The sequence below is a fragment of the Lissotriton vulgaris genome, chromosome 9 (genome assembly GCF_964263255.1).
Source record: "Lissotriton vulgaris chromosome 9, aLisVul1.2, whole genome shotgun sequence".
NCBI classification, from domain to species: domain Eukaryota; kingdom Metazoa; phylum Chordata; class Amphibia; order Caudata; family Salamandridae; genus Lissotriton; species Lissotriton vulgaris.
In genome coordinates, this window is record NC_141697.1 from 698,828,653 (window position 1) to 698,843,253 (window position 14,601).

Here is a 14,601-nt window from a genome sequence, read left to right on the forward strand (position 1 = left end):
TTTCCTAGTGACAGTATCCCTACTTCTCGATAATCTAGCCACTCCCCTGTTTCTAGAACCCTGCTTTGAGAAAGCTAAAACTGAAAACCCTTACTGCTCCAAAAGATATATTTCAGTTGTCATAATGTGCGTCAACCCTCATATTCTTTAATAGAATGGAAACCGTTTGTCTCTTCTGCCTGTCATTTAAGCCACAGACATTCCAAGACAGTATGCGGATACCCATTAAAATACATCTGGTGACTGACCTAACCACTTCAACCTACAACTTTCATTTAGAAAAAAAAAATGTGCACTCTGAAATTGCTTCCTACAAGCAACCCATTGTTCTTTTTTGTGTTTTATATAGTATTTCCCTGTGCTGTGCCCTGTACCATCCCACTTACCCCTCCCCCTCTCCTGAGAGCCCACCCTGACGTGCCCCCCCCCCCCTTCCTGGCAAATATGTCCATACAGACCTATGTGTGACAGCTGTGACCCCGAATTTGTCGCTCCCCACTCCTCTCCCTTACCCTTATTCCTCCCTCTTTATAATGCTGCCACACCATATTTTTTGTTCAAAACATCTTAAAGCCTAAATCTGGGCCCCTTATCAAGAAAAGATTAGCGAGTCTCCTTCTATTGCAAAATCTATTGCTGTATCTTTCGGTTCCCTTGCGTCGTCAAAGCCGCCCTGCCAGACTGAGCTCTATTCTCTTTTAACCATGCCAGATATTCTTGAGCCTTGATCTCAGAATAGAATACCTTAAACTGACCATTCCTAACCAGTTTAAGTCGACTGGGGAACATTAAGTATGCCTCGTACCCTAAGTTGCGAAATGGAGTTATTAGCTCCCTCATCCGCCATCTTCTTTCCACTGTAGTGTGGCAGAAGTCAGGCCTTGCAAAAAACTCTACGTCTTTATAATGACATTTGGCCTGTGGCTTCGCTTTTGCCATAATTTCTTCTCTCAGCAGGTAGTTCCCTACGTAGATCAGTATTGCTCTTGGTTTACCTAAAGTTTTTCCCTGACTTTGAGCGAAAGGGAATCTATGCGCACGCGGGACTTCAGCTTCCCAATCCCACCCCGTTATCTCTGGCAGTGCTCCTCTTAGTAGCTCAATAACATAAGCCCACACATCCTGCCCTTCCATCCGCTCTGCCACACCCAAGAGTCTTATATTGTTCCTCCGTTGTCTGTTCTCAAAATCTTTCTAGCTTGCATAGAACATCTGACGTAATCCTCTCTTGATCCTGCTTAAACTCCTGCCATTTGCCAGCTTCATCCTCCAACTTCCCAGTTCTTTCCTCCACTTCTGTAACCCTGCCCACTAAATATACGTATAGCTTGTTCATTTTCCGTAGGGACCCCTGTATCTTTTAACTTTCTTGCCTTGCTCTACGGCTCTCAGTTCTGGCTTCCCCCTGCATCTGTTTCAGAGTTGAAAACATTAAGTCAAACCCCGAGGCCTGTCCTTGACTTTGTGAGCGATCTTGTGGTGGAATGTTCCTGCCCCCTCTTGATGTAATTGTGAGGTCGCCGAATAGTCTCAGTCCAGTCTCTTTACCACCTCTGGCTGTGGGGGGCTTACAGCCATTTTCGATCTATTCCGCAGCCTGTTCATAGTGCATTTTGATTTTCGACGGGAGGAGGAAGTATCTTTACGGCAAGATGGCCGCTGACAGGCCGTAAGGAGAAGTAGCACTCCCGTCTCTCCCGAAGGAACTTTGTTTGTAGCTGACATACCGAGGATTACTGGCTGCAACCCCCGTCCCCTGGCTATCTGAGACGGAGATCTCTTCCCCGGACTATGAGTGGGGCACGTGTTGATTAATGATTTAAAACAAAAGGCTCTGAAGTATGCACCAGGCATTTGGAGTATTCGACCGGACATTGTACATACCTTACTTCACTGCTGTAAATACCCCGCCTGCTTCAATTAACTTGACTGCCTCTGGCGAAGGGAGGCTGTCCCGCGTTCTGCGGCTCTTAGAGGCAATTAGCGGCGGGAGTAAGTACTGTTGGAGCAAACTGAGGAACGTAATGGCTCTGAAAGTACAGAAAGTAGCAAAGGAAGCCAAAGACCATAAAGAGCAAAGAGAGGAGAAAGAAAAAACAGCGTCAAGCGATTCAGGTCCCCCGGCAGATGCCCCGGCAGCCAACCTGAGGACGAAAACAGACTCCCGCAGATTGGAGGAGAGAACCGCGCTGAAGGATACTTTGAGAGATACTGGGTTAGTGAGATCCAGGCTTTCACAATATCAGAACCTTTTCTTCACTTCTCTAAGGATTACGTTACCTTGCGCACAAATCCAAAATTCATTCCAAAAGTACTGTCTCAATTCCACCTGAACCAGCCAGTAAAGCTTAAGACTTTTTTCCCGGATCCAGTTACACCGGCAGAAAAAGCTTTACATTCTCTTGATGTGAAACGTTGCTTGAAGTTCTACCTTCAAAGAATTAAGGCTATAAGGAAATCTAATCAGCTGTTGATCGCTTATGGCCAAGCCACGATGGGACGAGCTGTTACAAAAGCAACGGTAGCCAGATGGTTATCTTCTGTCATACAATTTTGTCATGATAAAGCCAACAAACCGTTGCTCTGAAAGGTTAAAGCACATTCCACCAGAACTATGTCGGTGTCTACATCCTTGTTTGCTAAGGTTACATTGGAGAACATTTGCCGTGCAGCGACATGGAAGAATGTCCACACGTTCACGAAACACTACTACTTACAATCTGCGTTGCAGGACGATGCAGCAGTGGGAGAAGCTGTTCTTCAACATCTTCTTCGTTAAGGTTAGACTTTTGAAGGTCTGTCATATAACTTGCTAATGTTTCTGATTGTTAAATTTTGTTCTTAAATGTCAAATATGTTAAATGGCTATAACCCTTTCAAATTGCTCGGAAACTTCTCAAAGTCCCGGATCCTCCACCCTTGGTAGAGCCATCTACCATCAGATGCAATGAACACGCAGAATTTTTCGACACAAAGATAAAAAACATCATTAATTCCCTTCCGCCACAAACTCCTGATGCTATCTCCACGGCCAACGGGCCCCATCTGGCTCCTGATGATCCAGCCTATCAACTGTCCCACTTCACCCATCTGACAACAGATACTCTCCTTCCAATACTTAACTCAATCAAAAGTGGTTCCCCCAATGACCCTGCACCACTCAATATCCTCAAGTTAGTTGCGCCCACCATTCTTCCACACTTAACAGAGCTGATAAACATCTCGCTAACCACTGGCATAGTTCCCCCCAACTGGAAAAAAGCTATCGTCAAAGCACTCATAAAAAAACCTAATGTAGACCCATTTGAGCTAGGCAATTATCGGCCTATTTCCATGCTCCCAGGCGTTAGCAAGATAGCCGAGAAACATGTTAATCATGATCTCTCAGCGTATCTTGAAACTAATGGGCTCCTGGAGCCCTCTCAGACAGGATTCAGGCCCGGCCAGAGCACAGAAACGGCGATACTGGCGGTTGTCGAAGAGGCAAGGAAAATCATAGATTCAGGAGGATCAGTGGCAGTGATCCTCCTGGATTTGAGCGCGGCATTCGACACCGTCAACCACTCGACACTGGTCCATAGACTTAGAGAACTCGGAATTACGGGCCTGGTTCTGGCCTGGCTAGAGTCCTTCCTCCACTATAGATCCTTCCAGGTAGCAGATGGTAATTTCACTTCCAGGCCCATTTCCATCAGCTGTGGGGTCCCTCAGGGCTCGTCCCTGAGTCCGACCCTTTTTAACGTTTACATGTCCCCCCTTGGTAAGATCGTCACCCCTTTTGGGATCAAGCTTTTAACCTACGCCGACGACACCCAATTGGTCGTCTCTCTAAGTCAGCAACACCAAGCCCTCACCAACCTCCAAAACTGTCTAATCCACTTAATGAAATGGATGAACCTCTCCCACCTCAAGCTAAATAAAGACAAGACAGAGATTATGATCCTAGACAACCAATCACTATACCAACCTAAAGCCCTGTGGCCGCCCTGTATGGGCTCTCCACCTAATCCAAAACACGAAATTAAGAGCCTGGGAATATGGTTGGACGAAGGCCTCAATTTCTTCACTCAGGCTCGAAAAACGGCTGGTGTATGCCATGGCCTCTTACGATCTGCTAGGAAAATTCTGCCCCTACTCCCACCAAAGTCCCAACAACTTTTGATCCAAGGTCTTGTGTTGTAACGCCTGGACTACGGCAACGCCCTCTATCTGGGGGCCCCTAAAAAGGTAATATCTAAACTGCAGATAGTACAAAACGCAGCCGCTCGCCTTCTCACAGGAACTCACCGTCGCTGTTCAGCCAAACCTGCCTTGAATGCCTTGCATTGGCTGCCTATTCAGGAGAGAATACATTTTAAAGCACTATGCACGACATATAAAATCCTGCATGGTAAGGATCCACCAATCCTACAAAACCTTATCATACCTCACACCACCAAGAGAACGGTTCGATCTTCTAACCGTAACCTAGCATTTGTTCCAAGAATTAAGAAAGCTCGCTCTGGTGGCCGACTGTTTGCATACAATGCTTCCAAACTGTGGAACACTCTGCCTCCAAACATTAGAGCCCAGCCTAACCTCCTTTCATTCCGTAGATCCCTCAAGACATGGCTGTTCCCGTAAGGCTCCCACTGATTCTGGTTCCTATCATTAGCGCTGGGACGCCTACGGGCAGCCATGCGCTCTACAAATCTGTAAAATGAATAAAAAATAAATTGTTTCATATCAGAAGGTTTTTTGCATTTATATGTATGTGCATATGTTAAGCGCTCTATAACCTTCCGGATGAGTGGGGGATATGTAGATTGACGCTTTGTCTCCCACCTTCTGCAAACGACATTTTTTTGGACTTACTGCTTGCTACTCTGATTCAGGCATGTGAATCTATGAAAGATACCCCAATACTGGATAAGAAAACATGTTACTTATCCGTAACTACAGTTATCCAGTATTGGTATCTTTCATAGATTCACATGCACCCACCCTCCCCCCCGGGCAGGACAGTTCTCTAATGGGGATACTTACTCCTCACTTGTGCTAAGAAAATCTGAGGAGAACTGCCTCTACTGGGAAGGTTCTAGAGGGTGCTGACTTCTGATTGGTTGGAACAATTTTCACTTCTTTTTACATAAGGAGGTAGATAGGCTACTAAGATTTGGGCCTGTTTGGGCCTATAGTCTTGTCAGCCTACTACAGTTTTTACGAAGGCACTGCTATTGTATATTTGTTACCATGGGACTCCCACCTCGGCGACGGGGAATGATTCAGGCATGTGAATCTATGAAAGATACCAATACTGGATAACTGTAGTTACAGGTAAGTAACTTGTTTTCCTACTTTAACTTACCTGTTGATATATTTAGTAGCAATAGATTGTGATTATCTTGTTTTCGTTATTTAGTTAATCTGTTTCTTGCTGTTAACTTTTTCTCTCCATTCGCCTAACTCTATTTCCTATAGAAGTTCATTAAGATAATTTTAGTATAGCTCTTCATGGATTTTTGTATTCACAGTGTGGTAAAGCTGTGATTGCATTTTTAGAACTAAAAAAGAAATATAGGATGAATATACTTTAAACAGTTCATACTTTAGCTAATCTGTTAGCACATGGGTTAACCACGCATCCATACAGTTGATGAATGTGCCAGCTACCTTCTTTAATGGTTGCCACAGTATTGAATCAGACAGATGGAGATTGCTTATGTTATGTTGATTGCCCTAGTCAATTGCATAAGTTTCTCTTTCTAAGCCATAAAGGCAAGAATTAGGCCAGTGGAAGATTTGTATACTTCCACGGCTTCCTGAAACAATAACAAATAAACTGTACATATATGTATATATAACTTTTGGTGGTTAGTGTTAACCATGAGATGGGAAATCCCCCAGAGCTCCTAGCATAGCGGTATGGCAGAGGGATGTAGTGAAATGGGGCCGGGCTGAGGGTGTGGCCCATAGGAAACAGGAGGAAACGGGAAAACGGAAGCACCCCATGGCAATGGACTGGGAGGTTATGCTGCTAGAATTGGATGGGCTGGACCTGTCACCATCCCAGGAAGACAGACCGTAAGGTACGCACTGAGTATAGATGCCGAGAAATAGATCATACCAGGGTAAGATTGGTTGGTCAGGATCAGCTGTCAAACATCAGACTGAACTATTTGACCTTTTAGATTCCAACTCCCCCTACCTACTGTTCCTAACTGAAACTTGGTACAGATCTGATTCCCTACCAAGTATACTGGCAGCCCTCCCGCCTCACTACTCCATGCTTCGCGCAGATAGACCTGAGGATAGAGCAGGTGGTGGTGTAGCCCTGATTGCCCGCAAGGAATTCCACTTTCAGATACTCGCGTCACCCAGACTGCCAGTAGCTGACTGCCTCGTAGTGCGTTCCACCTCGTTTAAGACCCCTATCACCTGTGTGTTGATGTATAGACCACCCCAGCCAATTTCTGGCTTTCTTGCTGCCTTCCAGGACTTATTGGCCACCTTAGTAGTCCATAATGCCGCTGTCCTCGTTTTGGGAGACTTTAATCTCTGGCCCACTGACCCCGCTGAAGACATCACTTCCAAAGATTTCACCCATCTACTCCTCAGTCTCAATTTCACTCAGCATGTCCATGGCCCCACCCACATCAGGGGCCACATTCTCGATCAGATATGGACATTAAACATCCCGACCTCCACTCCCACCATATCGCCTTGCCCATGGTCAGATCACTCTCTGCTCGCCTTTTCCTTGGATCTGAGCTAAAATAACATCTTCCTCCCCTAAAAACACCTGGGCAAGGAATTGGACTCAAGTTGACATACCATCCTTGTGTAATTCGCTAACTGCCACCTGCCCAGATCTATCGGGCCTAGCCCCACACTCTCAGGCCACTATTTTGGACCACTGGCTCTCTAAAGCTTGTGAACCAGTGGCTCCCCTGAAACGGGTCAACATCAACCGCACCCATAATGCCAACAAGTGGTTCAATGTTGGCCTTAAAGCCAAGAAACTAGAGTTACGGCAGGCTGAACGAGCTTGGAGAAGGACCTACTGCCCGACCCGAAAACAACTCTTCACCACCCAACTCAGTGAATACAAACAAGCCATCCTGACAGCCAATACAGAATACTTTTCTGGGTGCATCTTAGCCACAGAAAACCAGTCTAGAGAGATTTTTTCCACCGTCCACGAGCTGGCATCATCTGACAGAACCTCACCCAAGATCCCCCCCCCTCCCAGTCCTTATGCAACTCGCTTAACGAGTTCTTCATCGAAAAAATAGTTTGCATCAAAGCTAACATCTCGCCTCCCTCACCCACTTTCACCCATCCGCAGCCACCGGACAACATTCGGTCCCTCATTACCATTCCCTCACTGACTAAAGAATCCCTGCTCCCTCTACTGAGGCGTGTCAAGTCGGGCTCCCCAGCTGACATCTGCCCGGCACGAATCCTCTGTCAGATTTTTACTGAATGCCCAGCCCCCGCCTTTACCCTCCTGAATAATTCTCTTACCCTCGGTTCTGTCCCTGCCTCCTTCAAAACTGCCACTATTCTTCCAATACTAAAAAAACCGGGCGCCGACCCGTACTCCCGGGCTAACTATCGTCCCATATCCCTCCTCCCTTATCTGGGAAAGGTAGCTGAGTCCCACGTCACCCAGGTGCTCAGCTCTTTTATAGAGGACAGTAATTATCTCGCACCCTGTCAGCCGGGCTTTCGTCCCCGCCACTCCACTGAGAAGGTAGTCATTTCGGTTATGGACCAACTCAGGGAGGGACTTGACACTAACATCCCTCAAGCCCTGATCTTCCTAGATTTGTCCGCCGCATTTGACACGGTGGACCATTCCATCCTTTTGTCCCGTGTCAAGGCGGAGGGCATGGGGGAACAGGTACTGACTTGGATAGGTTCCTTCCTGGCCGATCGTACTCAGGCAGTCCACCTTGCTGAATTCGCTGCCCCGCCTTGCAGGGTAAATTGTGGCTTTCCCCAGGGATCTTCCCTTTCCCCCCTTTTATTTAATCTTTACATTTCCCCCTTATTTCTGCACTGCAGCAACTGGAGGTCACAGTCTACAACTATGCTGATGACCTCCAACTCCTTTTTAATTTTTCTTCCCCTTCATCCAGCGCAGCTTGCCTCCAGTCCGTCATGCTGTTTATCCGGGATTGGATGAATGCAAACCATCTCAAACTCAACCCGGATAAGACAGAACTGATTTTGACTGGAGGCAGTGTCAACCCCTGGTCTCCTTTATTTTGGCCCCCTTCCCTTGGCCCACCCCCCACTCCCTCTTTTTCAGTCAAAACCCTTGGTATTATTCTCAATCAGGATTTGACACTCCATTCTCACATTAGTTCTGTTGTTTGTTCTTGTTTTTACACCCTGCGCATTATCAGGAGAGTATCCCGTTTTTTCTCCCCCTCTGCACTGAAACTTATAGTGATGGCCATGGTCTTATCCAAGATCGATTACGGGAACATTATTTATAATGGTGCTCCCGCCTATGCACTCCAGCGCCTCCAGCTGGTGCAGAACCAGGCTGCTCGCCTGGTACACGGCTTATCCAAATATCATCACTCTTCACCCCTTCTCATTGCCCTCCACTGCCTCCCCATTAAACAACGTGCTCTTTTCAAACTTGGCTGTCTTACTTTTCAATCTCGGGCAGGTACTGCCCCTGCTTTTATCAACTCCACCATTGCTAATTACTGCCCCTCTAGAGCGTTACGCTCCTCTTCTAAATCTCTATTAACCATCCCCCTATTTAAGAAAAAAAGATCGGGAGGTCAGAAATTTTCGGTTCTTGCACCTACCTTCTGGAACTCTCTCCCACCCCAGGTCAGACTTTCCACCTCCTACCTTGAGTTTCGCAAAGCTCTCAAGACTTTTCTGTTCCAACAAGCTTTCAGCCTATAGTCCCCTGTGTCCGCCTTAGCTCAAGAACCCTCTAGCGCCAAGAAACTGCACAGTGAACGCACGCTTTATAAATCTTTTTAAATTCAAATTCAACCCTTAACTCTGTAGTAGTGTAGTCGGTACTGAGGGCCGGGAGAACTGTATTGATGAGAGATCACAGCGACCAGGAGAGGGGAGGGCAGAGGGTGGGACTGTTGGGGTGGGGGTAGGGGGATAACATGTCTTATTTTTTGGTTATTTATGTAGACAATGAAACTTAATACAAACTCTTGGAGTGCAGATTCGGCTTATAGCACATTAGGATGTCCGATCTGTCGGTCTAATGTTAAAAGTACTTGATGTAAAGGTGGAAGATTAAGCATTGTTTTAGATGTTGGTTGGGGTGAAAAAGAAAAACCGTGATTGTTGACTGAATGAGATGCTATACAGAGGATGAGCTCCATGTGTACAATCACGAATAAAGAATAAAAAATAAAAAAAAGTATATATATAACTTTTTACAGCAGTATACTACATCTGTGTTTGCAGCCTAAAGAAAAGGCTAACAAAATGGCCACATTTTATTTAATATCCATTTTTTTTTAAAGAATCCAATCTTCTAACAATTCGTCACTGATAAAGTAATTACTATATAGAATCTTTTAGAAACATTTTTTTTTAAAAGAAAGGAAAGAGACTGTGACATTCTTAGCTAACAGGCTGGACTGTAAAGCATAGGTGAGAAAACTGATAGTGTGCCTTCAAGAATCTCATAATATATCCTGCATCCTATCATTCATTACAGATGGCAGTTAGGTCACTTAATTTTTGTGGCTCCTGGAAACAGGATTGTGGGGTCACTGAGGGTTGCTTTATTGACTCTAAATTGTTGGAAAATCATTCCAAACCCTTTTATTTTTATATTCACTCGACATATTTTAGGGCTAAGAATATTCCTCTTTTTTGTGACAGAAAATAAAATATTTTCTTGTTGGAATCGGCTCATGTTAACAAAACCTATTGGATTTAATGACATGTGGTACTTTCCTGTATTGTTGCTGGCACGTTTAAACATATTTGAGTGCTTATAATGCTTTTAAGTAATGTTTTGGTACAATATTTGGCTTTTGACGCACAGAAATAGTCTATTAATCTACATTCTCTTTTTTGTTAACAGTCTCAGAAGAGCAGTGCCTTTATCAGATATACATTGATGAGCTTTATGGTGGTTTGCAGAAACCCACAGAAGATGAGAAAAAGAAGTGAGTACCTCTTTATACATCCACCTGACTGAAGAAATACCCTTGTATGAACTTCCTGAATAAAGGCATAAACTTGTGTTTCTTTGGTTTTAGTGTCCCAGAAAAATGCAATGCATCCAGATTTGGATCTTTCATTGTTCTGCATTCTTTAATAAATGCTCTTCTTCTGGTCAGAAGTCCCTTGTAACATTGCAAATAGTAGTAAACATTATTAATTTAAATGCTTGGCAACATAGCAGTCTTTATTATTAACAATTACCACCAAGGATCCTATGTTTCTGCACAAATTGTCTGACCGAACTGACACTTGTAGGCCTTGATGGGATTACTGGGTGTTTTGTGGGGATCTTAAAAGCACAGTGCCAGGTGTCTTTCTTTTGACTTGCAGTGCAGCATCACTAACAATGTCACACATTCCCTTTCCTTCTCTTTTAAACAAAAGTTTGTGTGAAGAATTATCTATAGTTACTACGTTATTAGTGACAATTTGTTTAGTAATTTAACTCCTTTTTAAAAATGAAAATGTTATTAAATTTAGCCATTTTGTTTGCTTTTTCTTTCTGCTGCAAACATATATGCAGTATACTATTGTACAAAGTTATATATACATATAAATATAGTTTATTTGTTTTTTTTTTTTACAAAGAGAGAAAAAAATGTGCTCCGGGATGCTAGTGAGAGAATGTTCAGTACCTATGACTTTGAGGTTTCACCTGGATGAGAACCAGGATTACAAGTGTATAACTTTTCCATTTCCACTAACCTATGGTATCTGACTCAGTTTCTGCGATATGTTTTTACAAACATCAGTTTATTTGCAGTGCTGTTTGTGTAATTTCATATATTTAGGTCAAAGATTTCCAACTGCACACCTTTCCACCTGGTGTGTATTCCAATTGCAAATTGTCCACACACTGTTGTATGACTTTACAACTCACTTCATGTTTATGATTTGGTGGGAGGGATTTTTTTATTAATAGGATTCAATTTGTGTTTTTACAGGCTGTCTGAAAAGAAGGCTTCTATTGGTTACACCTATGAAGACAGCACAGTAACTGAGATAGAAAACCTGCCTGAGAAAGATGAAGAGGACGATTCTGAGGAAGACAGCAATTCTGATGAAGATGAAGTCATTCCAGATATTGGTAAGTCCTGGCCTGGAACAGTGTCTAATGTTCCAGAAGACTTCATTTTTATTTATTCTTCACCTCCCGAGACCTCCTGTTCTTTGTACTGCTTTCTGTTCTTCATTCTCTTAGCCTTGTTTAATCGTTGCAGAAAATATGGATTTAAAGAATGATTACCTGCACTCCAAAGGAGATGGACAGATGAGTTTTAAATTGCTTCTTCTTAATTAGGGTTACCTTTAAAGATACTTGCCACCTGTTTGTCACCTGCTCTCTTGTGCTAACTTTTCACCCCAGAATTGTTCTGGCCACGCTAAAGGTCTCTAGACTCTTCTAATTAGTATCCAATTCCCATCTCATGCTCACATAACCTAGCTGCAGATGGCAAACTTTTTCAAGCAAATGCAACTGGTGCAGTGTTCTAAAACTGACAGAACTTGTTATGCAATGTGAATCTTTTTTGGATTCACATGTTATGTATTATTTCGTCATCTAATGGGTGGGCTCAGAATTCTTCTTTATCTGTAGTAGTCCTTTTTTTGTTTTGTTCGACGATTGCACCATTTGGTGTCCTATACATCCTCCTCGGACGTCTTACTCCCTTCCCGAAAGCTCCTGGGCGTGGTCGCCATCTGCAGAATCGTTTTTTCTGTTGTTGGGTCTGAAAGCATAGTTAAAGGCTTTCCTGTCTGCAAAAAAATTAGAAATTTAGACTAAGTTTATCGAAGATAACCAGAAGAAGAGAGAATAGCAAAACCGGGGGGGCTTTCTATCAACAATCAAACATACTGTGACTATTTCGGAGAATGCCCGGACAGGGGGGATCCCTGAACATGTGACTGATAAGACTATGTTCCAATTCTGCTCAAAGTGACACCATAAATTCATCAATAAAAGTAAACTTCAGGTGTGTAACTTTTGTCTATCACTTGACCATAAGAGCGACGACTGCGATGCCTGTACAGAGTTCAGTTTGAAAATGCTGAGGCCACAACAAAAACGGAGACAGCCATGCCCTGCAATGCAGGGTCTGAAGCAGGAGCTGCTATTAAAGGACCTGGGTTTGTCGAGTGACTAAGAGTATTTCATCGCCGAAGGGGCTGAAGGAAAAGGGTCGGATGTTGAGAGGGAACTGCATCTTGGGTAACGCCGAAAAAACATTCAGGGGCCGAGTCTTAAACAACAGACTCAAAAACGCAAAAGGGGGTCTTGACATTGAAAAAATCGCTGAAAAGGCAATTCAAAACATAAAGAACCCCTTGGATCCTTCAGCTGGGACACCACATGAGGTAACCCCCCGAAAAGACTGTCTAAAGACGTTGAAAGTAGAGATGTTTCAACAGTGAAAGACTGCAAGAGGTGTAAAAAAAAAAGGGATCGACACATCAGCGACAGACTCCTCAATGTCAGAGAAAATCGATGCTTAACCACAAAGAACGGACGAAATTTTCAAGAAAGAAAACGCGCCTCGAGGCAGAAATGGCAGCTTCATTTCAAAAGAAAAGGAATTTTGATGCTTTCATTATGAAATTCCGAACCCCACAAAAAGCCCCAACGCCAAAAGGACAGGATGAAAAGTAGGTCGAAGATTTGGACCCTCCCTTAACACCAGATCCACAAGAAGAAGAGGAAAACCAGGAATTCTACTTGGAACAGGAAAACCCAGAAGCCATGAGGGTATGTCAGGAGCCTGAGGACTCAGAGTATGCAAAAACAGTGGCAGGATCTGGAAACAGCATGTTCGAGGCATATGAGCTGCAGATAGTACACTATGCATTAGATCGCCATCTGGTGTTGGGCTCGGATGGTTGCACCTTGTTTTCTTGGAAGAAGTCTTTGTAGTCACGAGATAGGTGACTCCTCCCTTGGACGATAGTGCGCATGGGCATCGACTCCATCCTTAGATTGTTTTTTTCTGCCATTAGGTTCGGATGCAACTTCTTGCGCACAGATTTGAAACTACGTTTTCATAACTTTTTCGGCGCACAAAACATCTATAAATCTTCAAATCTAAACTTCGACGCGACCTTCATCTATTCGATTCCGGTTGTTGACCCCGGCCTTGGAGCTTTTCGACGCCACTGGGCCTACAGCTCATGGAAAGTACGCTGTTCAAGAAATGCCCCCAATGAGGAGTAAAATTCCCACACAGCAACCATCATAAGGTCTGTAACCTGTGTCTCTCGACAGAAAACGGCAAGTCCAGCTGCCAAGCCGGCACCTCTTTTCGATCGAAAAAGACTATTCGTGATCGCCAGGCTCGACCACACATCATGGCGCAGAGATCAGCTCCAGAACCAGTGAATATCTTCGATGAAGGCCCAGATGTCCCTGAAGAAGATTCCGAAGAATTCGAAATCGTGTCGGAGGCAGATGTGAAGGACTCAGATGACCCCATTACTCCTGGTCAACGAGTGAGTACTACTGCCCCTGCCCCAACCCCAACATCACAAAAGGCACTGGTCAAGACTTCGCCTGCGGGCCGCAGTCGCGACCGAAAACATGCTTCAGAAGCCCCACCTTTGAGCCCGGCTCCGAAGAAAAAATATAATCCTTCCGGTAGCTCGGTACAGAGTAAACCACATGTGATCTTACCACCGACGCCTAAGATACCATAGCCGAAAGGACACTTTACTCCGAAACCGGTTTCGATTCCGTCAGCGCCAAAAGACAAACTGGCCCGAACAAGCCTAGTGATAAAACGGCTCCGAACACTTCCAACCCTAAACATCACGATTCGGCTCCAAAACCCAAGTCTTCGAAACTGAAAACAGTGCCAAAGGATTCTTCCACGACTCCTAAGGACAAAGACCACAGAATTCAACCACGCTCGGAACCGAAGAACCCGGCGCCGAAAGCTGTTATCTACGAAGAGGAACTGTTTCATCCTGATCATATCGATCCTAAACAGAAGAAAATCCTCATTGATCCCAAAACAGGACATGTTATAGCTGTTCCATCCAACAGCAAGAAATCACATACTCCTGAGAAGGACGGTGCCACCTCACCTATACATCCTTCTTCTCCTGTACATCCTTCTAATCCCCTTCCTCTCCCTAAACCAGCTACACCACAGCCTGTACCTTCTACACCACATACACCACCACAAAATAATGATGATGATTTGCAGGGAGGGTGCGACCCTATGGATCCGTTCACAGTCCCACAGCCTGTACCACTAGATGACTGGGACTTTGATGACCCAGTAGGCCCCTAAACCTTTCAGACTCACAGCCATACCCAACAAAATCATCTCCCCCTGATGACAATTTTGGTTTTAGCTAACTTATAAATAGGGCTGCGGTTTTTCATGGTGTGAC

The 14,601-nt window shown here is 44.5% G+C and overlaps 1 protein-coding gene across 10 annotated transcripts in view; it reads left to right on the plus strand.

Annotated features, from left to right (window-relative positions):
- CLASRP (CLK4 associating serine/arginine rich protein) overlaps positions 1-14,601 on the plus strand; it is an 893,416-nt gene that overhangs the window by 247,349 nt on the left and 631,466 nt on the right. For all 10 annotated transcript variants that reach the window (XM_086938423.1, XM_086938429.1, XM_086938425.1 and 7 more), the window contains 2 exons: positions 10,070-10,154; positions 11,157-11,299. In XM_086938423.1, coding sequence (XP_086794549.1) covers positions 10,070-10,154; positions 11,157-11,299 — 228 coding nt within the window. The remainder of the gene's footprint in view (positions 1-10,069; positions 10,155-11,156; positions 11,300-14,601) is intronic.